This window comes from Pleurodeles waltl, chromosome 12, assembly GCF_031143425.1.
Source record: "Pleurodeles waltl isolate 20211129_DDA chromosome 12, aPleWal1.hap1.20221129, whole genome shotgun sequence".
Classification (NCBI taxonomy): Eukaryota; Metazoa; Chordata; class Amphibia; order Caudata; family Salamandridae; genus Pleurodeles; species Pleurodeles waltl.
Genome location: NC_090451.1, coordinates 208,668,268 through 208,694,159, shown reverse-complemented (window position 1 = coordinate 208,694,159; position 25,892 = coordinate 208,668,268). Strand labels below are relative to the sequence as shown.

General features: G+C 47.6%; 1 protein-coding gene across 1 annotated transcript in view; it reads right to left on the bottom strand.

Moving 5' to 3' along the window:
• SPG7 (SPG7 matrix AAA peptidase subunit, paraplegin) overlaps nucleotides 1-25,892 on the bottom strand; it is a 462,707-nt gene that overhangs the window by 131,347 nt on the left and 305,468 nt on the right. Inside the window, exon 12 of the mRNA XM_069216631.1 lies at nucleotides 15,815-15,925. Within this exon, the coding sequence (XP_069072732.1) occupies nucleotides 15,815-15,925 (111 nt within the window). The remainder of the gene's footprint in view (nucleotides 1-15,814; nucleotides 15,926-25,892) is intronic.

The following is a 25,892-nucleotide window of genomic DNA, read 5'->3' as shown; positions in this document are numbered from 1 at the left end:
TACTTTTGACAGGCAAGCTGTCTCCAGTATCTATAGTGTGCTCACACCAAGAAGTGGTACCTTGCACAGTAGAGAAGAGTTCAGAGAATTGATCTAGGAGATTTATGCAATTGTCTTTCTGCTCAGCAGTAAGACAATCAGCCAAAACTACACCTTCCACAAGAGCATCTTGTTCTGTGGAAGAGAAGAGATCAGGTAGAGAATCACTGTCTTCTTCCTGTCCCTCATCTGTTGCCATGAGCAGGGTGAGATCAGCCCTGTCATAGTAGGGTTTCAGGCGGTTGACATGGAGCACCCTAAGGGGACTCCTGGCAGTGCCTAAGTCAACTAAATAGGTGACTTCTCCCTTCTTTTCAACAATTGTGTGGGGTCCACTCCATTTATCTTGGAGTGCTCTTGGGGCCACAGGCTCCAAGACCCACACTTTCTGCCCTGGTTGGTACTGAACCAAAACAGCCTTCTGATCATGCCATTGCTTCTGGAGCTCTTGGCTGGCCTGAAGGTTTTTACTGGCCTTTTTCATGTACTCAGCCATCCTTGATCTGAGGCCAAGTACATAATCCACAATATCCTGCTTAGGAGCTTTTAAAGGTTGTTCCCAACCCTCCTTTACAAGTGTGAGTGGACCCCTAACAGGGTGTCCAAAAAGAAGTTCAAAGGGGCTGAAGCCCACTCCTTTCTGGGGTACCTCCCTGTAGGCAAAAAGGAGGAATGGTAGAAGGATATCCCATCTCCTGCGGAGTTTTTCAGGGAGACCCATAATCATGCCTTTGAGAGTTTTATTAAATCTCTCCACCAGTCCATTTGTTTGTGGATGATAGGGTGTTGTGAACTTGTACGTTACACCACACTCCTTCCACATGGCCTTTAAGTATGCAGACATGAAATTGCTTCCCCTGTCTGATACTACTTCCTTTGGGAAGCCCACCCTGGAAAATATTCCCAGGAGGGCCTTTGCCACTGCAGGTGCTGTAGTGGTCCTTAAAGGAATAGCTTCAGGATATCTTGTGGCATGGTCCACTACCACCAAGATAAATCTATTGCCTGAAGCAGTAGGAGGGTCAAGGGGGCCAACTATGTCAACCCCTACCCTTTCAAAGGGAACCCCAACCACAGGTAGTGGAATAAGGGGTGCCTTTGGGGTGCCACCTGTCTTGCCACTGGCTTGACAGGTTTCACAGGACTTACAAAATTCCTAGGCCAATGAAACAATGGAACCAGTCTGTCCCAAGTTTTCATTTGACCCAGGTGCCCAGCTAGGGGAATGTCATGTGCCAGGGTTAGGAGGAACTTTCTGTACTCCTGAGGAATCACTAATCTCCTGGCAGCTCCAGGTTTAGGATCCCTATGCTCAGTGTACAAGAAGTTGTCCTCCCAGTAAACTCTGTGAGAGTCACTGACATCCCCATTAGCCTGTTTGACAGCTTGCTGTCTGACACCCTCTAATGTGGGACAGGTTTGCTGTGCCACACTCAGCTCCTCTCTGGCAGGCCCCCCTTCACCCAAAAGCTCAACAGTGTCGGCTTCCAGCTCCTCTGGTGTAGGTTCTGCACAGGGAGGGAATTCATCTTCCTCAGAAGTAGAATCCACTGTAGAGGGAGGGATAGTAGGAAGTGGTTTGCTTCTACTAGCCCTAGCTTTAGGGAGCACTTGGTCCATTGTTCCAGGATCCAAGCTTCCCTGTCCTTTTTGCTTTTTGGCCTGAGCCCTTGTCAAAGCAAAAATATGCCCTGGGATGCCCAGCATTGCTGCATGGGCCTCCAACTCCACATCTGACCAAGCTGATGTCTCCAAATCATTCCCTAATAGACAGTCTACAGGTAAATCTGAAGCTACCACAACTTTCTTTGGACCAGTAACCCCCCCCCCCAGTTGAGATTAACAACAGCCATGGGGTGGCTAAGTGTGTTGTTGTGAGCATCGGTTACTTGGTACTGGTGACCAAGTAGGTGTTGTTCAGGGTGGACCAGTTTCTCTATGACCATAGTCACACTGGCACCAGTGTCCCTGTAGGCCTGAACCTCAACACCATTTATTAGGGGTAGCTGCTTGTACTTATCCATATTAAGGGGACAAGCAACTAAGGTGGCTAAATCAATAGCCCCCTCAGAGACTAACACAGCCTCTGTGGCCTCCCTAACAAGGCCAACCCCAACTAAGTTACCAATAGTGAGCCCAGCTACACCCTTGGATTGGCTATTAGTAGGTTTGCTCCCACCACCACTGCTATTAGTAGGGACACTAGGTGTAGCAGTAGGGGTTGTAGTGGTAGGAGGCTTGGTGCCTTTCTTTGGACAACTGGGATCTGTTGTCCAATGGCCTTTTATTTTACATAAATAGCACCATGGTTTCTTTTCCTTGTTCTGATTAAAAGAGGATTTGGGCCCACCACCCCCACCAGAGTGTTTTTGTGGGCCTGATGAAGACTCATTTTTAGATTTGTCCCCACCCTTGTCAGAAGACTTACCATCCTTCTTTTTGTTGCCATCTTTGTCACCCCCTGTATGAACTTTTCTGTTCACCCTTGTTCTGACCCATTTGTCTGCCTTCTTTCCCAATTCTTGGGGAGAGGTCAGATCAGAGTCCACCAAGTACTGGTGCAACAAATCAGACACACAATTATTAAGAATATGCTCTCTCAGGATCAAGTTATACAGGCTGTCATAATCAGTAACTTTACTGCCATGTAACCACCCCTCCAAGGCCTTCACTGAATGGTCAATGAAATCAACCCAGTCTTGTGAAGACTCCTTTTTGGTCTCTCTGAACTTTATCCTGTATTGTTCAGTGGTTAAGCCATAACCATCCAGGAGTGCATTCTTAAGAACTTGGAAATTATTAGCATCATTTTCTTTCACAGTAAGGAGCCTATCCCTACCTTTTCCACTAAATGATAGCCATAGGATAGCAGCCCACTGCCTTTGAGGGACACCCTGTACAACACAGGCCCTCTCAAGTGCAGCAAACCACTTGTTAATGTCATCCCCCTCCTTGTAAGGGGGAACTATCTTGTGCAGATTCCTGGAATCATGCTCTTTTGCAGGATGACTATGGGGAATACTGCTGCTGCCACCATGGGTTTCTAAACCCAGTTTCTGTCTCTCCTTCTCTACTTCTAAAGTCTGTCTATCCAAATCCAGCTGTTGCTTCTTGAGCTTCAGTCTGGTTTGTTCCACTCTCAATCTATTGAGCTCCCTTTCTAACAATCTGTCATCAGGGTGGGTGGGAGGGACATGCCTTGAAACAGAAGTATGGTGAGAATGGACAGAAGGAGACCTGTCCCTTACAGAAGCCACCCTAACAGCTTGGCTAACAGAAACATCACTACCAGTATGGTGAGAATAAATGCTTTTGCTATGATGTGAGACAACACTATTTGTATGGTGTGCCTCATCATCATTACCAACTATGCTAGACTGTCTAGTAATGGGCAGGCTAGGAAGTTTCTTTCCTGAATCTTTTCCTGGGGGAGTCCCTGGATCAGATTGAGAACCATTAGCTACTTTTTCAACAGATGGGGCACTTCTAGCCTTATCCTGTTCTCTAAGCATGTTAAGTAACAGTTCCAAGGAAGGATTCTTCCCTACACTCAAACCTCTCTCTACACAGAGACTCCTTGCTCCTTTCCAGCTAAGGTGGTCATATGCAAGTTTGGACAGATCAACATTTTGGCCTGTGCCAGACATTTTTAGAGAGAGTTAAAGTGATAGTAAAAGATAAAAAGTTTGTTAGAGCTTTTAGAAAGACAGAGAAAAAAAACTTTAAAAACTTTTTAGAACTTTTTAGAAAGTTAGAAGTACTTTTCAGCACTTAGAAAAGAGTGAAAAGAGGAAATGCAAAACTTTTTGGCTATGTGTATATACACTGACCTTGTTTTGTATATTTTTCTCTTATGAAAAGTACAATGACAAGAGTGGTAAGTAGTCTCAAAGCACTTATCCCACCGCTGCACAACCAATGTAGGAGGCTGGACTGGCTTGTAGTGAGTACCAAGGGGTACTTGCACCTTGCACCAGGCCCTGTTATCCCTTATTAGTGTGGAGGGTGTCTAGCAGCTTAGGCTGATAGATAATGGTAGCTTAGCAGAGCAGCTTAGGCTGAACTAGGAGACGTGTGAAGCTACTACAGTACCACCTAGTGTCATATGCACAATATCATAAGAAAACACAATACACAGTTATACTAAAAATAAAGGTACTTTATTTTTATGACAATATGCCAAAGTATCTTAGAGTGTACCCTCAGTGAGAGGATAGGAAATATACACAAGATATATATACACAATAGCAAAAATATGCAGTATAGTCTTAGAAAACAGTGCAAACAATGTATAGTTACAATAGGATGCAATGGGGAAACATAGGGATAGGGGCAACACAAACCATATACTCCAAAAGTGGAATGCGAACCACGAATGGACCCCAAACCTATGTGACCTTGTAGAGGGTCGCTGGGACTATTAGAAAATAGTGAGAGTTAGAAAAATAACCCTCCCCAAGACCCTGAAAACTGAGTGCAAAGTGCACTAAAGTTCCCCTAAGGACAAAGAAGTCGTGTTAGAGGAATAATGCAGGAAAGACACAAACCAACAATGCAACAACTGTGGATTTCTAATCTAGGGTACCTGTGGAACAAGGGGACCAAGTCCAAAAGTCACAAGCAAGTCGGAGATGGGCAAATGCCCAGGAAATGCCAGCTGCGGGTGCAAAGAAGCTTCTACTGGACAGAAGAAGCGGAGGTTTCTGCAGCAACGAAAAGGGCTAGAGACTTCCCCTTTGGTGGACGGATCCCTCTCGCCGTGGAGAGTCGTGCAGAAGTGTTTTCCCGCCGAAAGAACGCCAACAAGCCTTGCTAGCTGCAAATCGTGCGGTTAGCGTTTTTGGACGCTGCTGTGGCCCTGGAGGGACCAGGAGGTCGAAAATTGGACCAGGAGAGAGAGGGGACGTCGAGCAAGACAAGGAGCCCTCTCAGCAGCAGGTAGCACCCGGAGAAGTGCCAGAAACAGGCACTATGAGGATGCGTGAAACGGTGCTCACCCGAAGTCGCACAAAGGAGTCCCACGTCGCCGGAGACCAACTTAGAAAGTCGTGCAATGCAGGTTAGAGTGCCGTGGACCCAGGCTTGGCTGTGCACAAAGGATTTCCGCCGGAAGTGCACAGGGGCCGGAGTAGCTGCAAAAGTCGCGGTTCCCAGCAATGCAGCCCAGCGAGGTGAGGCAAGGACTTACCTCCACCAAACTTGGACTGAAGAGTCACTGGACTGTGGGGGTCACTTGGACAGAGTCGCTGGATTCGAGGGACCTCGCTCGTCGTGCTGAGAGGAGACCCAAGGGACCGGTAATGCAGCTTTTTGGTGCCTGCGGTTGCAGGGGGAAGATTCCGTCGACCCACGGGAGATTTCTTCGGAGCTTCTGGTGCAGAGAGGAGGCAGACTACCCCCACAGCATGCAGAAGCAGGAAAACAGTCGAGAAGGCGGCAGGATCAGCGTTACAGAGTTGCAGTAGTCGTCTTTGCTACTATGTTGCAGGTTTGCAGGCTCCCAGCGCGGTCAGCAGTCGATTCCTTGGCAGAAGGTGAAGAGAGAGATGCAGAGGAACTCGGATGAGCTCTTGCATTCGTTATCTAAAGTTTCCCCAGAGACCGAGACCCTAAATAGCCAGAAAAGAGGGTTTGGCTACCTAGGAGAGAGGATAGGCTACTAACACCTGAAGGAGCCTATCAGAAGGAGTCTCTGACGTCACCTGGTGGCACTGGCCACTCAGAGCAGTCCAGTGTGCCTGCAGCACCTCTGTTTCCAAGATGGCAGAGGTCTGGAGCACACTGGAGGAGCTCTGGACACCTCCCAGGGGAGGTGCAGGCCAGGGGAGTGGTCACTCCCCTTTCCTTTGTCCAGTTTCGCGCCAGAGCAGGGCTAAGGGGTCCCCTGAACCGGTGTAGACTGGCTTATGCAGAATTGGGCACCTCTGTGCCCAACAAAGCATTTCCAGAGGCTGGGGGAGGCTACTCCTCCCCTGCCTTCACACCATTTTCCAAAGGGAGAGGGTGTCACACCCTCTCTCAGAGGAAGTTCTTTGTTCTGCCATCCTGGGCCAGGCCTGGCTGGACCCCAGGAGGGCAGATGCCTGTCTGAGGGGTTGGCAGCAGCAGCAGCTGCAGTGAAACCCCAGGAAGGGCAGTTTGGCAGTACCAGGGTCTGTGCTACAGACCACTGGGATCATGGGATTGTGCCAACTATGCCAGGATGGCATAGAGGGGGCAATTCCATGATCATAGACATGTTACATGGCCATATTCGGAGTTACCATTGTGAAGCTACATATAGGTAGTGACCTATATGTAGTGCACGCGTGTAATGGTGTCCCCGCACTCACAAAGTTCAGGGAATTGGCTCTGAACAATGTGGTGGCACCTTGGCTAGTGCCAGGGTGCCCTCACACTAAGTAACTTTGCACCTAACCTTTACCAGGTAAAGGTTAGACATATAGGTGACTTATAATTTACTTAAGTGCAGTGTAAAATGGCTGTGAAATAACGTGGACGTTATTTCACTCAGGCTGCAGTGGCAGGCCTGTGTAAGAATTGTCAGAGCTCCCTATGGGTGGCAAAATAAATGCTGCAGCCCATAGGGATCTCCTGGAACCCCAATACCCTGGGTACCTCAGTACCATATACTAGGGAATTATAAGGGTGTTCCAGTAAGCCAATGTAAATTGGTAAAAATGGTCACTAGCCTGTTAGTGACAATTTGGAAAGAAATGAGAGAGCATAACCACTGAGGTTCTGATTAGCAGAGCCTCAGTGAGACAGTTAGTCACTACACAGGTAACACATTCAGGCACACTTATGAGCACTGGGGCCCTGGGTTACCAGGGTCCCAGTGACACATACAACTAAAACAACATATATACAGTGAAAAATGGGGGCAACATGCCAGGCAAGATGGTACTTTCCTACATAGTTGAATCTGGCCTCCACCTATCAGGTGGCCCAGGTAAACCATTTCCCCTGCCCTATCTGGCACTTTGAGGCCTTGATAGTGAGGCCTGCTATCCGCAGAGCCTCCAGTAACATTGCCAAGGTTGACCAGGTAATGCTCCAAGGTAGAGCTATAAACAGCTATATCATCTAGATAAGCTGCATTGAAGCTTTCCAGGCCTTGGAAAACTTTGTTCACCAACCTCTGGAAAGTGGCAGGTGCATTCTTTAGTTCAAAGGACATCACTGGAAAGAGATAGTGACCACTAGGAGTGGAGAATGCAGTTTTTGGTTTGGCATCCTCTGACAAATTGATCTGCCAGATCCCATCAGTCAGGTCAAAGGTGCTTAGATACTTGGCAGAAGCCAGTGTATCTAGTAGCTCATCTGCCCTAGAGATAGGATGAGCATCTGTTTTGGTTACTGTATTGAGGTCTCTGTAGTCCACACAGAACCTCATCTCTCTTTTACCATTCTGAGAGTAGGGTTTTGGGACAAGGACTACAGGACTAGCTCAAGGGCTGTCTGAAGGCTCAATGACTCCCAAGTCAACCACCCTTTGCACCTCAGCTTTGATGCACCCCCTGACATGATCAGGCTGCCTTTAAATTTTACTTTTACTTTTGACAGGCAGGCTGTCATCTATGTCAATGGTGTGTTCCCACCATGTAGTTTGACCAGGGGGCAGGGAGAGTAGTTCAGAAAACTGTTGTAGGAGGTTTCTACAATCATCTTTCTGTGACTCAAAGAGGCAGTCTGCAAGCACAACCCCGTCTACTGAGCCATCCACTGTATTGTGGGAGAAGAGGTCAGGGAGAAGATCACACTCTTCTTCCTGTTCCTCATCAGTTGCCATGAGCAATTTCATGTCAGAACTATCACAGTAGGGCTTCAGGCGGTTCACATGAAGCACCCTGTGGGGGCTTTTAGGAGTGCCTAGGTCAACCAGGTAGGTGACCGTACCCTTTCTCTCCACAATACTGTGTGGTCCCCTCCATTTGTCTTGGAGTGCCCTGGGAGCCACAGGACCCACACCTTCTGTCCTGGCTGGTAAATAGTCAGCACAGCTTTCTGGTCATGCAACTGCTTCTGCAGTTGTAGGAGGCTGGCTTGGTTTTTAGTGGGTACCTTGGGTACTTACACCTTATACCAGGTCCAGTTATCCATTATTAGTGAAGTAGTAGTGTTCTAGCAGCTTAGGCTAATAGAGGTAGCTAGAGCAGAGCAGCTTAGGCTGAACTAGGAGACATGCAAAGCTCCTGCAATACCACTTATAGTTACACAGTACTTACTCACAAGTAAAGACAATGCTCAGTGTTACCAAAAATAAAGGTATTTTTTTGGGTGACACAGTACCAAAAATATCTTAGAGGCAATACTCCTTCTGGAGGTAAGTATTATACACAATATATACACTAGACACCAAAATTAGACATGTAAATAGTCATAGAACAATGCAAACAGTGGGAAATCCTATAGAGTGCAATGGGAGGAAATAGGTCTAGGGGCAACACAAACCATAGACGAAGAAAGTGGAATGCAAATCACAAATTCCCCCCTAGACAAGTGTAGTGTGTGCAGAAACGCTGGGAGAGTAAGAATACAGTAAAGGTAAGTAAATTACCCCACCCCAGAGCCCGGAAAAGCAGGAGTAAAGTACTGCAAGTTTCCTTAGGACACACTACACCTTGTTTTGGGGATTTAGCAGCAGCCAACCAAGTCTGCAAAGAACAACTGCTGGATTATTGGACCTGAAGACCTGCAAAGGAAGGGGACCCAAGCCCAGAAGTCAAAAGAAGTTCCAGAAGGGACAGGGGCCCCTGCCAACCCAGAAGTGGGTGCAAAAGAAGAGTCCCCGGTGAGTCAAAGACTGCAGGAATGCACCCTAGGAAGATGCCAGTGGGTTCCTGAGTGATGCAAAAGATGTCCCACAGCGCGAAGATCGTTTCAGAAGAGATTTCGTGTTGGAAGTCGCCAACAAGCCTTGGCTATGAAAAAAGTGCGTTTTTCATCAAAATGGCGCTGGATGGACCCAGGAGGGACCTGGGGGCCTCAACTCTGTGTGAGGAGGAAAAGGGGGCTTTCAGCACTTTAGAGAGCCCTCAGGATCCCAGCCAGCACCCCCAGGAGTCGCAGGATCTGGGTTCAAAGGATGTGCAAAACACAATTAATGTAGCACAACAAAAGAAGGTCCCACGCCGGTGGAGAACAACTCTGCGAGTTGAGCGTCGCAGAATGGAGTGCTGGGGACCTGGGCCATGCTGTGCACGAACTAATTTTGCAAAGAGTGCACAGAGGCCTCAGGAGGCAAAGACGGCACAGTACACAGGGGTACCGTCGATCTCTGGGAAGGCAAGGTCTTACCTCCTCCAAATTGCATCAGCAGGACCTCAGGACAGTCTATATCGATGATGTCCACCCTCTGTGTCCTTAGGAGCACGCTCGTCGCTGTGAGTGGAGTCCTAGGGTACCGGTCGTCGTCTTGGAAGGTGCCTGCTTGGAGCAGGGGAGTGACTCTGTCACTCCACGGCCGATTTCTTCATTTCTTGTGGTGCAGGATGAAGACAGGGAGTCTCCAGAGCGTGCACACTGTGGAAACTGTTGCAGTTGCTGACTTGGAGCTGAGGTTGCTGAAGAAAAGTGTCTCCTGTAGACATTGTGTTGCAGTTACAGCGTTTCTTGGTGCAGGTAGCGGTTTATCCGAGGTCAGAAGAGTCTGAAGTTGTTGCAGAGGGTTCCTGAAGGAAACTTGCAAGCAGAATCTGAAGAGAACCCACAGGAGAGACCCAAATAGCCCTGAGAGGGGGACTGGCTACCTTATCAGGTATGGACCTATCAGGAGGGGTCTCTGACGTCACCTACTGGCACCGGCCACTCATAGCCCTCCAGAGTGCCCCCAAACGTTGCAAAGCAAGATGGCTGAAGTCTGGGACACACTGGAGGAGCTCTGGGCACCGCTCCTGGGGTGGTGATGGACTGGGGAGTGGTCACTCCTCTTTCCTTTGTCCAGTTTCCCACCAGAGCAGGGGAGAAGGGGTCTCTGAACCGGTGTATACTGGTTTATGCAAGGAGGGCACCATCTGTTCCCTTCAAAGCATTTCCAGAAGCTAGGGGAGGCTACCCCTCCCCAGCCTGTAACACCTATTTCCAAAGGGAGAGGGTGTAACACCCTGCTCTCAGAGCAAATGCTTTGTTCTGCCTTACCGGGACTGGGCTGAACCCTGTCTGAGGTGGCAGCAGTGTAGCTGCAGTGCAAGCCTCAGAGAGCCGGTTTGGCAGTAATGGGGGTCCATGGATGCATGGAATTGGCTGCCCAATACCAGATTTGGAATCGGGGGACAGTTCCATGATCTTAGACAAGTTACATGGCCATATTCGTAGTTACCATTGTGAAGCTACATATAGGTATTGACCTATATGTAGTGCACGCGTGTAATGGCGTCCCCGCACTCACAAAGTCTGGGGAAATGGCCCTGAACTACGTGGAGGCACCTTTGTTAGTGCAAGGATGCCCTCACACTTAGTAACTTTGCACCTAACCTTCAGCAAGTGACGGTTAGACATATAGGTGACTTATAAGTTACTTAAGTGCAGTAAAAATGGTTGTGAAATAGTGTGTGCACTATTTCACGCAGGGTGCAGTGGCAGTCCTGTGTAAGGGTTTGTCTGAGCTCCCTATGGGTGGCAAAAGAAATGCTGCAGCGCATATGGATCTCCTGGAACCCCAATGCCCTGGGTACCTAGGTACCATATACTAGGGACTTTTAAGAGGGGTCCAGTGTGCCAATTGAAATTGGTAAATGAAGTCACTGGCCTACAGTGACAAATTTAAAAGCAGAGAGAGCATGAGCACTGAAGTTCTGATTAGCAGAGCCTCAGTGACACAGTTAGGCACTACACAGGCATACACATTAGGCCACAAACTATGAGCACTGGGGTCCTTTGCTAGCAGGATCCCAATGAGACAGGCAAAACATACTGGCATATAGGTTTTTATCTATGAGCACTGGGGTCCTGGCTAGTAGGATCCCAGTGACACAGTAAAAACACACTGACACACACTCACAAACAGGCCAAAATTGGGGGTAACCATGCTAGAAAGAGGGTACTTTCTCGCAGCAGCTCTTGGCTGACCTGAAGATGTTTGGAAGCCCTCTTCATGTACTCGCCCATTCTAAATCTGAGGCCTAATACATAGTCCACAATGTCCTGTTTTGGAGGCTTGAGAGGTTGCTCCCACTCGCATTTCACAAGAGAAAAGGGACCCCTAACATGGTGTCCAAACTAAAGTTCAAAGGGGCTGTAGCCCACTCCCTTTTGAGGAACCTCCCTATAGGCAAAGAGGAGACAAGATAACAGGACTTCCCACCTCCTTCTGAGTTTCTCTGAGAGTCCCATTATCTTGCCTTTGAGGGTTCTGTTAAACCTCTCAACTAATCCATTGGTTTGAGGATGGTAAGGAGTGGTGAATTTATAAGTGACACCTCACTCCTTCCACATTGCATTAAGGTAAGGACCTGAAGTATGCACCTCTGTCTGATACCACCTCTTTAGGAAAGCCCACCCTTGAGAAAATTCCCACGAGGGCTTTGGCCACTGCAGGAGCTGTAGTGGTCCTAAAAGGAATGGCCTCTGGATACCTGGTGTCATGGTCCACCACCACCAGTATAAATCAATTGCCAGAGGCTGTTGAAGAGTCCAGGGGGCCAACAATATCCACCCCAACCACTGGTAATGGGATTAAAGGGGCCTTCGGAGTGCCAACTGTCTTGCCATTGGCTTGGCAAGTGACACAGGAGCGACACAACTCATTGGTGTCTTCAGACATGTGAAGCCAGTGAAAGTGAGGGACAAGGCTGCCCCTAGGCTTGCTTTGCCCCAAGTGACATGCAAGGGGAATGTCATGTGCAAGGGTTAACCTGAACTCTCTAAACTTCAGAGTGAAGACCAGTCTCCTGGTGGCACCAGGTTTAGGGTTACTTGCTTCCGAGTAAAGGAGGCTGTTATCCCAGTACACCTTATGGGAGTCACTAACATCCCCTGCCTCCTCTGCTGCAGCTTGCTGCCCTAAGCTCTCCAGTGTGGGGCAGGTTTTCTGTTCCATGCGGAGTTCTTCCCTGGTGGGCCCCCTGTACTCAAGTGCTCAGATGTGCCAGCTTTGAGCTTTTCTAGTGAAGGTTCCACCCAAGGAGTAGGTTCTTCTCCTTTATGAGTTGAATCTTCACTGGAGGCTGGAGCAGGAGGTATCTTTTTACCCTTTCTGCTCTTCTGTTTAGGAGCCTCTTGTGCCATTGGTGTAGGCTCCAGGGCTTCCTGGTCCATTTGTTTCTTGGTCTGTGCTCTGGTAAGGGCAAATATATGACCAGGGATGCCCAGCACTGCTGCATGGGCCTCTAATTCCACTTCAGCCCAAGTTGAAGTCTCCAAGTCATTACCTAGCAGACATTCTACAGGTAGATCAGAGAACACTACAACCTGTCTAGGGCCAGTAACCCCTCCCCAACTAAAGTCAATAACTGCCATGGGGTGGCACAAAGTGTTACTTTGAGCATCAGTCACTTGGTACATGTGACCAAGTAGTTGTTGCTCAGGCGACATCAGTTTTTCAGTCACTGTAGTGACACTGGCACCAGTGTCCCTGTAGGCCTCAACACCATTTATTAAGGGATACTGCATGTACTTATCAATGTTAAGGGGACAGGCAGCTAGAGTGGCAAAGTCAATGCCCCCATCAGAGACCAACACAGCTTCAGTGGTCTCCCTGACTAGCCCAGATCCCACTACAGTCCCCAAGGTGAGGTCAGCTATACTTCTGGACTGACTACTGTTATTATTGTTACTATTAATATTTCTGGGGGCACTAGGAGTAAATGTGATATTAGTAGTGGTGGTGGGGGGGCTGGGTGCCTTTCTTATGACAGGAGCTGTCCCCTGCCCTATGGCCTTTGTTCTAACAAATGTAGCACCAAGGTTTCTTAAAGCTTTAAAGTTTGAGGAAGAGGACAGGGGTTTATTCCCACCCTCAGAAGAGTTTTGTGGGCTTGATGAAGACTCTTTTTTTATCTTTGTCCCCATCCTTATCCTGATGCTTACCTGCTTCCTTCTTTTTGTGGTCATCCCATGTGTGAGTTTGTATACTCACCCTGGTGTGGACTCACTTGCCTGCCTTCTTTCTAAATTCTTGGGGCGAGGTCAGATAAGAGTCTACCAGATATTGATGCAGCTGATCAGATATACAGTTATTCAAAATGTGCTCTCTTAGAATCAAATTGTATAAGCCCTGGTAGTCAGTCACTTTGCTCCCATGCAACCATCCTTCCAGCGCTTCAACTGAGCAGTCCACAAAATCTACCCAATCTTGGGAGGACTCCTTTTTGGTTTTCCTGAACTTAATTCTGTACTGTTCAGTGGTCAAGCCAAAACCATTTAACAGTGCATTTGTGAGTGCCTCACAATTGTCTGCATCTACCTCTCTGACGGTGAGGAGTTTGTCTCTGTCTTTGTCAGAGAAGGAGAGCCACAAGATTTCTGCCCACTGTCTTTGGGGGACCTCCTGTACCTTACAGGCCCTCTTCCAAAGCAGTAGAACATTTATAAATATCATCTCCCACCTCCTAAGGTGGGACTATCTTGCTCAGGTTCCTAGAATCACAGGAGTCCTCCCGGACTCTGGTGTCCCTAAAGATAATATTGCTGCCACCATGGGGTGCTAGCCCCAAACCTTGTCTCTTCCTTTCAATTGCTAAGGCCTCCCTGTCTAGAGCTAGCTGTTGCTGCTGCAGCCTAGGCCTGGTCTCCTCCAACCTCAGCTTCCTGAGCTCCCTGTCTAAGGAATCCTACCCTAAGTGGGAGCAGTGGGTCCCCTCAGATACTGAGGAGACAAGGGTGTTGACAGAGGAGGATCCATCCCTCCTCCTGGGGACTCTTTGAACCAACCTTCTAGGAGTAATTGTGGGCCTACTGAAATGAACCCCCCTCTCACTACCCACAGTTCCCCAGGTTCTTCTTGACCCTCCCCAGTGCAGCCTGAATCTACTGTGCATAGGAATGCAGGGTAAGTTTCTTCTTCCTCCTCTTCCTGGCTGCCTGCATTGTCCTGGTCAGCCCAGAGAAGTAACCCTAGAAACAGACTTTTATTGGGATTTCTCCCCGTCTTTAGTTTTCTAGAGGCACACATCTCCCTCAACTCTTGGAAAGTGAGACTCTCATAGCGGGAGTCTAGGGCCTGAAAGGTGTGCTCTACTGAAGACATTCTTGCTGAAGTGCTGTGGGTGCACCTAAATACTCTAACAACTAGGCTACCATGAAAAGTTTGGAGCAAGGGGTATGCTAGATCCAAACTTACTAAAACTTAGGAGACTAAAAATCCTGACAACTAAGTGTAGTGGTCTTTCCTGTGGAAAGTGACTAGTGACAAAGTGGTAAGGCAATTGCAAGTGTCTTATCCCACAGTCGCACCCCCAATGTAGGAAGCTGGCCTGATGTGTGGTGAGCACATATGGTGTTATCAACTTATAACAGGTCCAGGTATCCCTATTAGTGAAGTATCTGCAGTGTCTAGGAAGCCAATGCTCTCTAAAGGTAGCTATGGATGAGCAGCCAAGACTTTTCTAGGAGACATGCAAAGCGTAGGCAATATCACTATAGCCACACAGCACTTACACAAATGAAAGAGCCACAAAGAGTTACAAAAATAGGGATCAACATCCAGGCATACAATGTTAAGGTGCTCAATGCCCAGGCTCTCAACATTGAGTAAGTATGCAATTTTATTCCACATTCGGGACAATGATTGGAGCACACAGCGAACTGAAGATCCGCTTTGGTTTCAAGTTAAAATTTGCCTCCAATCCTGAGTAAAAGCACTCTTGTTTTTTATCCTGACCTTAATGGGCTTTTCCAGGCGGGTAGTGAAGGCAGGCTTATCAGAACCAAACAAAATTCAGGAGGTCAAGAGAAATAGCTCCAGGTGCTAAGACACAGCTTGTACAACACTAGAAAGGAGATGCTCCTTTTTAGTGTTGTCAAAGGACAACATAGTGCAGAGAAATCTGTTCTATAGGATGATTCTTCTACCCCAGGAAACAGCTCCGGTTTAGGAGTTGGGGGGCTCAGAAAAAAAGGAAACTGGACAGTTGTCAAGTCTGCCATGTATGAAGTAAGCCTAAAAGGAACTTCCATCTTGTGTAACTCACATATGGAGCCCTAAATGTAGTTCATTCCATGCAGATCGGTCCCTGAACAAGCACATAAAAAACAACATACAAAGGTGCAATTATTGGACCTTTACCTTGGAAGGTCAGCAGGCAGCCTCCACACTGAGGGGATGAGGGTTGTTAAAAAAGAGCGCTACCTCGAAATATAACCAGCTGTTTTATATCCTGGTTGGGGAGCTGTAGCCAGCCTCACAAAGTTGTAGGTACACAACTTCCTTTGAACCAAACTAAGCTGGCGAATTGCCTCCACTGACTTTAAAGTACACTGGGGAAAGCATAAACCAGCTAGGACTGACAGAGTGGCACAGATTTTCAAGACATGAAAATAACAAATGTTCCAACACCAAGCACTGCACTGTTAATGGTAAAACATGCCCATGCACAGGTTCTCAAATTAGACTTGCAAGAGTAGCTGAGATTGTTTTGGGGAGGAGTAAAACACTCTCTTGTCCATTGTAAAGACTACTAGGAGTGACAGAAGAGGTGTCATTTTGCAGGTTTTTGAAAATTTCAAGCCTTGCAATAGCAAATAAAAAAAAATCATACAGCATATACGGGGGACAGAAGGGACTATAATAGATCAGTCACCATGAAAGTGAAGGTTTGCCTAGCACTCAGCTCACCTGCAATAATACGCTCCACTGCATACTCGAAGCTTAACGTGTCAACAGATTTCAGGCCCTCCCTGGCAGCATGCAAGGCAGCTTCATTGCAAATGTTGGCTATGTCCGCACCTATGTAGAAGAAAAATCACAGGATCAGGAAATCCAATCCATGCCAATACATTGACAAATGGCAAACCACACAAAGACACTTCTGAGAAAGGAGAAATCTTGGTCGAACCCCCGACTAAAAGGTTTCAAGGCGCTTTCCTAAACCTACACAATGAATAGAGATTATAGAGCTGAGGCCCATTATGTATAGACTAACTAAAAGTGAATAGATTTGTATCTATGTTTTCCCTCTTGAAAACCTGTACACTAAACAGAGGACAATAAATCTGATTTTTCGGTAAAACAATTAAATAAAAATGGCCATGGAATAATTAAGAAGTCGAGGTAGATCCTGAAACTAGACATATTAAAATTAAAATGATGCCTTATGGTCTGTGAAATACAGAAGGGTTCAGGTAGGTTAGAGTATGTGTTTTCTGAAAAAATAGGGCACCTATTTTCGGTGTCTGCTTCTACATTATGTGACTATGTACACATTAGCCATATTTTGGGAACAAATGTTAAAAGAACCACAAATAAATATTTTAAGTAAACCAAGAATGTGTGACGTTCTAATAAGAGGAGGTGCAGATTGATCAAAATGCACACCAGTCTTTACGTCTTCAAGGTGAGATGAATATTTATCTTTAATAGAAACAATGAGAACTTACCTCTAGTAGGTGAGAATGAAAACATACTTACTTGTAATACTAGTTCTTATTTTATTCATTAATTTCATAAACACTAAAACGTCTGCCCATATGCAGGATCACACAACACGTTTACTAAGATAACATCCTCACTTTCAAATATTATTGTATTTAAAGAAACGCTATTAACTGAAGATTTTTTATTTTATTTAAACGTAATCCAAGTGTTAATATTAGACCAATAGATGCACACAACAAGACATCTTTATACAAGAACGGTATATTTTTCTACACAAAGGACGTCATATCACCCCTGTTGGGTTCCCTCATCATGAAGCTTCTGTCAACCCCAGCACATAGGTACGTGGTGAGGCAGGCTCTATGGCCCAGGCCTGAAGGTTAATGACCAACAGGTCACAGATGGGGGGTAACTCTTAGTCGACAGTCAAAAACACAAGCTTAGATCAGATCCTACCGATAGGCAGCATCACTACAATGGCCCCTGGAGATTGGGCCCAATAAAGCACAAATGGCCAAAGGAACAATGCATTCCTAAACACCATAAAGTTAGGTGCCACATAAAGTTAGGGACACTTAGCCAATCAGGACACAGCACACGCAGCGACCATGCACCCCTCAGGTCAGACATATGGACACGTACTTGCTAACCCACAGTGTCCAAACCAGGTCGAGGAGCACCTGCATTCCCTATCTGGAAATTGTATCTGTGACTCCTTGTCAATAGTTTGCATATTTCACCAGGAAAATAATGTTTATGTGTGTATTGCTCTCAGAGAGATGTACAGAACATGGGTAATTTCGATGCTCTGAGACAGAGAGACAGAGAGATAGAGAGACAGTCCTCAGACCCCGGTGCTGTAACTGCTCTTCCAACCGCAATGTTTAATTAAACAAACGGTATCCTGTTTTGCCTGACGCCTCTTGTCTCTTGTTTTCTTTTTAAGGTAAATCTTCATTGGAGCAACACAAATAAAATTAAGAAAACCTAACTTAGTCAGGCTTTAACAGCACTTTTTTAATCATTTCCCTGAACTGAAAAAGAGAAGGAAATGGGGACAAATAGGCAGCAGACACTTTAGAGAGGAAACAAAACAGTGAATATTTAAGCAATCAAGCTTATTTATGGCTCCATAATGAAATGCTGGAACAGTTGAAAGCTAGTTCATCGCTTTTGGCAACCAATAACATACACCCAAATACAATCTTGTTCCTTAATCAACTTCTTAGACTATTGAATTCACCAGAGAGAAAGAACGGACGACTATTATTTCAGCAAAAATAAGCATTATGGAAAACTAGGATAACTAGTACACAGCTGGTTAGCAACATTCGAAGCGATCAAGTGGTATCCTTATTAAAAAGCATACCTTGCTTCTGAGAATGAGTGACAGACTCACTAAAGCATGGAAGCCTATGGAGAATTAACAAAGAATAATAATGTCCCATCTGGTGCAGTGCAAGTAATTTCCCTTCTTCAGCATTCAATGTTATGTAGATTAACATGCTTGACTACTTCCCTGTTTCCAGGCAACACAGAAGGAACCAATAATGTCAATGCTGAAAATCTGTAGTTACAAATAAGTATATTTTTCTACTTTAGCATTGGATCATTCAGAAATTCATATACTTGAAAATTTCCCTGTAGTAGACAGGCTGACAACAGGGAAATATTCAAGCATGTCAATCTATGTAGAACACCAAGGCAGAAGAAATATAGTTTCACATAAGGAACTTAGTTCTTCTCCGTTAATAGCAAGCATCTTCTTCAACACACAAAGATGCAGAAAATTCTCAAAGGGGGGCGTGGCCTGATCAGCCATGGAGTACGACACTTCTTGTGGAGGCCCCGGGGTTGTTAATCCTGATTTTCCACAGAACTCTGGCCCCCAAATGATAAGGAGGGTTGCCCCAATGTGTTGGGGGAGACAAAAGTGGGGGTGGTGATTGCTCGACTACATTATGAGGAAAGTCTCCCGAACAACGGCAACGCAGCGACAGATAGGCCAAGATGGCAGCCGTTAACAAGTAAGGCTGCGCTAGAGCGGCAAACAACATGGGAGACTGGCTGATAGTGGAGGCACAGCAGAGAGTAGAATAGCTTGGACTCCAAGGAGACAGCAGGAGAGCACACCCTAGCGGGCCGCGGTGACACCTGAGACCGGACAGGAGAGGGCATGATTATGACGCTGAGCAGCGATGTAGGCCGGCACCCTGGAGATGCTCTGCAACTGGGGCCTGTTCTGCTGAGCATCTGTGGAGATGAGCGAGGGCGGCCCGAGGTCCACATTGATAGGTGCTGTGGATGGGACATTTGGTCCTCCCACCCTCGAAGAGCATAGTGTATTTGGGGATCTGTCACAGTGCATTACGCGGAAAGGCAGGAGCTGTAGGTCCACAACTGCAGTTGCGTGGGTCTGCCATCCACAAGGGGAAGTGGCGGGACCTGCCTCCGCCCCACCACATCCACCGCTTGCCCCCCAGCAGTAGCTACCGGCAGACAAGTCCACAACAGTATGGGGAAGATCCATACAGTGAAGGGGGGATTCCGGACCCGCAGGCCTCAGCAGAGGGGAAAGTCCGGATAACAGAGGAGGAGAGGAACACCTCTCTGGCCATGCATACAGCACAAACGTGATGCTGGAGATCCAGGGCGCAGCGATGGTAAACGAGGTAGGCCTGTTGTGAGAGAACCAGAGAAAGTCGGTTGACCAAGTGAAGAAAACAGAGGACCAGCTGTGTACTGTCTTACCAAGAGCTAAGGAGCTTACACTGAAGTGTTCCACTTTGGGAAGGGAGGTGAATTCACTGGCGAACCATCTGGAAGATGCAGGGGGCAGGTCTTGCTGGCACAATGTAAATGTAGTGGAGGGGCACAGAAAAAGCAGGGGGGCCCAGCGCAGAACTGTTTGTGGAAGATTGGCTTGCAAAGACTGTCCTACAGGGCCTCTCTTCATTGTTATTTTCAGTGGAACGAGCCCAAAGAATACCAATGGTTCTGCCAGAGGTGGGCCCACGCCCGCTCATAGCCCACCTGATGAACTTCAGAGATAGAGACATCATACTCCAGGCGGCCTGGAACCCTGGACTCTGGTTAAATGAAGGACAAGCTGTCAACCTGTATCCGGATTACACTAACCTAGTCCAGCGACAGAGAGGGGCATTTGTGCTGTTCAAAAAAATGCTCAGCAAACTAGAACTGAAGTATTCACTTATATTCCTGGCAAACCTCTGGATTCTGCATGGAGACAAGGCTCACTTCATGTCGACAGCACAAGAGGCCTGGTGTTGGCTGGAGCAACAGGGTCTGTGCTCGGGCCAACCGCATCGCTCACAGAGAAACAATGGCTGGATGTAGGTGCCCTTCAGGTGCAGGAACAGCAAACGCTCCACAGCATCCCTGTCAAAAGAACAAAAGAAAACACAAGTGAAAACAGTGATGGCAACACTCTGGATGAGGAGACCACAGTGAGAAGTGCAAAGCCAGCCCTTGGGAGCATCCCTTAGGTGGCCTGAGCACAAAATGTTCCTATCAAATGAAGGCCACTGCTTGAGGCGGTAATATATAGGACATACTCTGGAGCCTCGGTCACTGCAGAGGGCTATGGAGTCAACACAGACCACAAAGACTGAGCATCCTCAGGCTGCACTCCATGTTAGGCGACTGTGAGGGTGGGACCCTGCAGTTGATAAATGTGCATGTCCTACTAGGACTTTAATCAGCAAAGCTTCACAAATTGGGGACTGTCCTGATTGATGCCCCACCAACCCTCACAATCATTAGCAGGCACTTTAATCTGGTGATGGACGCACAGATGGATAGGATGAGGAGGGAGGTTGAGGCAACCAGTGGAAAGATGGAGGATTTTCTGCAGGGTCTGGGGAACAGCGATATTTGGAGGGCCCTTCATGGGTAAGATTCTCGCTACACTCAAAGGTGCATGACATGCAGTTCAGGCTTGACTATTTCCTCACTCCTAGGAGCACACTTCACAGGTTTACTGAAGCCAGATATCTGGCTCGTGGCATGAGAGGTCACTCCCCCTGAGTGTTACTAGGGCCACTGGTGGGCAGAGGGCACAAAGGGACTGGAGGATGGAGATCTGGTTTTCAGGAACAAGTAGGAAGTCCAAAGACTAGATAAGGCCAACAAACTCTACTTTGAGGAGTATAAGGGCACAGTGCGGAGTCCAGACATGCTGTGGGAAGCGTATAAGACTACAATCGCTGGTATGATCATTACTGGGGTGATAGGGTACAAGAGAGAAAGGCTCCTCAGATTGACCAACTTGGAACATAAACAGAATTGGTGCAGATGGAGAGAGATTATGCTGCCGCCCCTAAACCCGCAAAAAGGCTGATATGGATTTGAAGAGAGAGGAGTACCAATTGATAGCTAGACATGAGGTGAAAACGGCATACTCAGCCAAACAAACCCATTTATGAAGATGAGGACAGGGCAGGTAAATTGCTGGAGAGGATAGGCAGTAAGGAAAGGGAAGGGATGCATGTACGAGAAATAACAACGGCGCCCGGGGAAATGGTGAGGGACAGTGAGCAGATAATGGAGGAATTTGCATAATACAAGGAAACATTTTATAGTACACAGCTGCGGAACCCAGAGGAGGATGTACTAGCATTTGTAAATGACTGCCCGGTGCAGTGCCTCCACCCAGAACAAGCAAGGAAATTGGAGGCTAACGTCTCGGTAGAAGAGGTGACACTGGTGGTGGGGCAGATGCAGACTGGGAAGGCTTCAGGCCAAAACGGGTTTCCTATGGAGTTCTTCTGAGAATGAATAGGACGATAGCGGTGCCTTTCCACCCAGCATCCATGTCAACATTTGAGTCCAGGGAACTGCCGGCAGATATGAGGATGGGAACCGTCCTTCTCATTCTGAAAGTAGGGAAGCCCCAAGAAAGAATTAAATCATATAGGGTGATTTCCCTGATTAATGCAGATGCTAAAATCCAGGCAAAGGTCTTAGCAACTAGACTGTGAAAGGTGGTGAATGATGTGGTGCACCCGGATCAAAACGGGTTTATGTCGGGCTGCTTGACCCGACTGAAACGGAGATAACTACACAACAGTATAGCAGTAGCAGAGGTCACGTCTGAACAAAAAGTCATTGTGGTGCTAGATGCCAACAAGGTCTCTGATTCAGTGGAGTGGCCATATGTGTGTGGGATCCTGGAGAAGATGGTCTTTGGCCCAAAATACATCAGATGGGTCAAGCTACTTCACGATAGGCCGAGAGCCAGAGAATGAATGGTCACATCTCAGAGAATTTCAGAGTGCAGTGGTGTACCAGACAAGGGTGCCCACTGTTGCCAATGCTATTTGAGCTGGCAATAGAGGCACTGGTGGCGTGGATACATATTGATGCCCAGATCTGGGGCTGAAGAATGAGTTACTTACCTTTGGTAACGACTTTTCTGGTGGATACATTAGCTACCTGTGGATTCCTCACCTAATGAATACTCCCATGGCGCCAGCATTCGACGGAAATCTTCTTACTAGTCTCTGCACGTCGACGAGGACGTCACTCTAGCCCACGCGACGCCGTCTGACGTCATACAGGCAATAAGAGGTCCTCGACGACGTGCGGACGTCAGTACCAATCATTTTTTACGTGCATGAGAACAACCAGGCAATGCAATGAAAGAGCAAGGCAACATCCCATTACATTGTAAAAATACACAACATTGCATGAATAACTGTAAATCTTTTATATATATATATAACTCTCTCTTTTTTAAAATATATATACACATCAAGTATATACACAAAGATATATACATATATACATGTATATAAATATAATATATACAACATCTATTGCACCCTCAAAGACCAAGACGAGCGTACTCAAGGATTACTTGGTAAGACCAGAAAGGCAACGGGGAGGCGGGTGGGACCGTGAGGAATCCACAGGTAGCTAATGTATCCACCAGAAAAGTCGTTACCGAAGGTAAGTAACTCGTTCTTCTGATGGATACAACTACCTGTGGATTCCTCACCTAATGAATAGAGTCCCAAAGCAGTACCACACCCGGCGGTGGGTGCCTAAATGGTCAAACCAAGAAATCCTGCAGCACTGACCGTGGAAAATGGCCGTCCCTTCTAACCTCAGAATCCAAACAGTAATGTTTTGCAAAAGTGTGAAGGGACGACCAAGTTGCGGCCTTGCAGATGTCGACCACAGGAACACCTCTGGCCAAGGCCGAAGTGGCCGACTTAGCTCTGGTGGAATGAGCTCTAATGCCCTCAGGAGGATCCTTCTTTGCCAAAGAGTAACAGATTTTAATGCAAAGAACAACCCACCTGGATAGTGTTCTCTTGTGGACTGCCTTTCCTCTCCTCTTGCCCACGTATCCAATAAACAGCTAATCCTCCAGCCTGAAATCCTTTGTTCTATCACTAAAGAAGCTCAACGCTCTCTTTGGGTCCAGACGGTGCAGTCTTTCTTCCTCTTTGGAAGGATGAGGCGGAGGATAGAACGTGGACAAAGTAATTGCCTGAGCCAAATGGAAGGGTGAAACAACCTTCGGGAGGAAAGCAGCCTTGGTCCTCAACACCACCTTATCCCCATAAAAAGTTGTATAGGGGGGCTTTACTGATAAGGCCTGCAACTCACTCACTCTCCTTGCTGATGTTATAGCTATCAGGAAGACTGTTTTTAAAACCAAATACCTTAAGGGGCAAGAATGCATAGGTTCAAAAGGGGACCCCATAAGGAAAGTCAGGACCAAGGACAAATCCCATTGCGGCATAACGAATGGCTTTGGAGGATATTTATTTAGAAGACCTTTCAAGAATCTGATAACAATAGGGGATTTAAATAAAGATGGTTGGTCTGGAAGACATATGAAGGCTGACAAGGCCGATAAATAACCCTTAATGGTAGCCACTGCACAACCTTTCTGTGCTAGAGACAGAGCAAAAGACAAAACGTCCGATAGATGAGCATGCAAAGGATCAATCTGCCTCTCTCCACACCACGCAACAAATTTAGACCATCTATTAGCGTAGATAGATTTAGTGGAGTGTCGCCTGCCCGCTAATATAACATCCACTACCTCAGGTGGGAGAGAGAAGGAACTCAGGTTGCCCCGTTCAATCTCCAGGCATGTAGGTGCAGACTCTGGAGGTTGGGGTGTAGAACCTGCCCCTGCGACTGCGAGAGGAGGTCTGCCCTGAAAGGGAGACGGAGCAGAGGGCACATTGAGAGTTGGAGAAGGTCGGAGTACCATACCCTCCTTGGCCAATCCGGAGCTATTAGGATGACTAGAGCCCGGTCCTGGCGAATCTTCCTCAATACTCGAGGAATCAAGGGTATGGGAGGAAACGCGTAAAGCAACTGGCCGCACCAGGTTATTTGAAACGCGTCCCCCAACGCTCCCTGCATCGGATACTGGAGGCTGCAGAATAACGGACAATGCGCGTTTTCTCGAGTGGCAAACAGATCTACCCGAGGAAACCCCCACCTCTGGAAGATAAAACGGACTTGATCTGGATGGAGACGCCACTCGTGGTCTGCCGAGAAATGGCGACTGAGACTGTCCGCACGCACGTTCAAGACTCCGGCCAGATGGTTTGCTATCAAGCAAATCTGATGGTCCTTTGCCCAGGACCATAGTCGAAGAGCTTCTCTGCAGAGAAGGTACGACCCCACTCCTCCCTGCTTGTTTATGTACCACATCGTGGTAGTATTGTCCGTTAGGACCTGTACAGACTGACCACGAAGGGAAGGGAGGAAGGCCTTGAGAGCCAGACGTACAGCCCGTAACTCTAACAGATTGATGTGAAAAATCTGTTCCTCTGGAGACCAAAGACCTTTGATCTCCAGATCCCCCAGATGAGCTCCCCACCCTAGAGTGGAAGCATCCGTTATGACTGTGGCCACTGGTGGCGACTGCTGGAACGGCTTTCCTTGTGATAGATTGTTGCTTGCAATCCACCACTTCAAATCCACAGCAGCATCTCTGGAGATCTTGACAGTACCCTCTAGATCCCCATTGTGTTGAGACCACTGCCTTCGGAGGCACCACTGAAGAGCCCTCATGTGCCAGCGAGCATGCATGACCAACAGAATGCAGGAGGCAAACAGACCGAGCAGACAAAGGACCTTGAGGACTGGAACTACCGCTCCATTTCGAAACATTGGAACCAAATCCTGAATATCTTGAATCCGCTGAGGCGGAGAAAGGCCCGACCCAATGTTGTATCCAGTACTGCCCCTATGAACAGGAGGCGCTGAGAGGGCTCTAGGTGAGATTTGGGCTCGTTCACCGAAAAACCCAGGTCGAACAACAACTGGGTTGTTGACTGCAGATGATGCGACACAAGCTCCGGGGACTTGGCTTTGATCAACCAGTCGTCCAAGTAAGGGAATACTGCTATCCCCTTCCTTCTGAGTTCTGCCGCAACCACCGACATCACCTTCGTGAAGACTCGAGGTGCTGAAGTAAGACCAAACGGAAGGACCGCAAACTGATAGTGTTGCGATCCCACCACAAACCGGAGATACTTCCTGTGTGACTTGAGTATCGGGATATGAAAGTAAGCATCCTGCAAGTCGACAGACACCATCCAGTCTTCCTTGTTCAACGCCAAAAGCACCTGTGCTAGGGTCAGCATCTTGAACTTTTCCTGCTTGAGGAACCAATTCAAGATCCTCAGGTCCAGAATTGGTCTCAAACGACCATCCTTTTGGGAATCAGGAAATACCTTGAGTAACATCCTCGACCCCTTTCCTGCTCTGGTACCAACTCCACCGCGCCCTTGGAAAGGAGGGCTTGTACCTCCTGTTCTAGCAACAGGAGGTGTTCTTCTGAACAATAAGAAGGGCGGGGCGGGATGAGGGGCGGGAACTCCCGAAAGGGAAGGGTGTAGCCTTTTCCCACAATACTGAGAACCCAAGTGTCCGTTGTAACAGTCTTCCATTTGGTGAGAAAATGCTGTAATCTTCCCCCTACAGGAGAGGAGTGAGTGGGAAATGGTGGAAGCCTAAGGCTGCTTCCCCTGCTGCACCCCACCAGAGGATGAGGAAGAGGCAGAGTGCTGCTGAGAGGCTCCTCTGGTGCGGACCCTACCTCTCCCCCTAAAAGATCTATAGGGATGGGAAGAGGCAGGTTGCTGATATCTTCCCCGAAAGGAAGAGGAGGAAGAGCCACGCCCAAATCCACGAAACCTCCTGAAAAATCTGGAAGAGGCCGTGGAAGAAGGAGCTTGGAGCCCTAACGACTTAGCCGTGGCCCTGCTTTCCTTAAAACGTTCCAAGGCCGAATCAGCCTTGGCTCCAAACAGTTTGTCCCCAT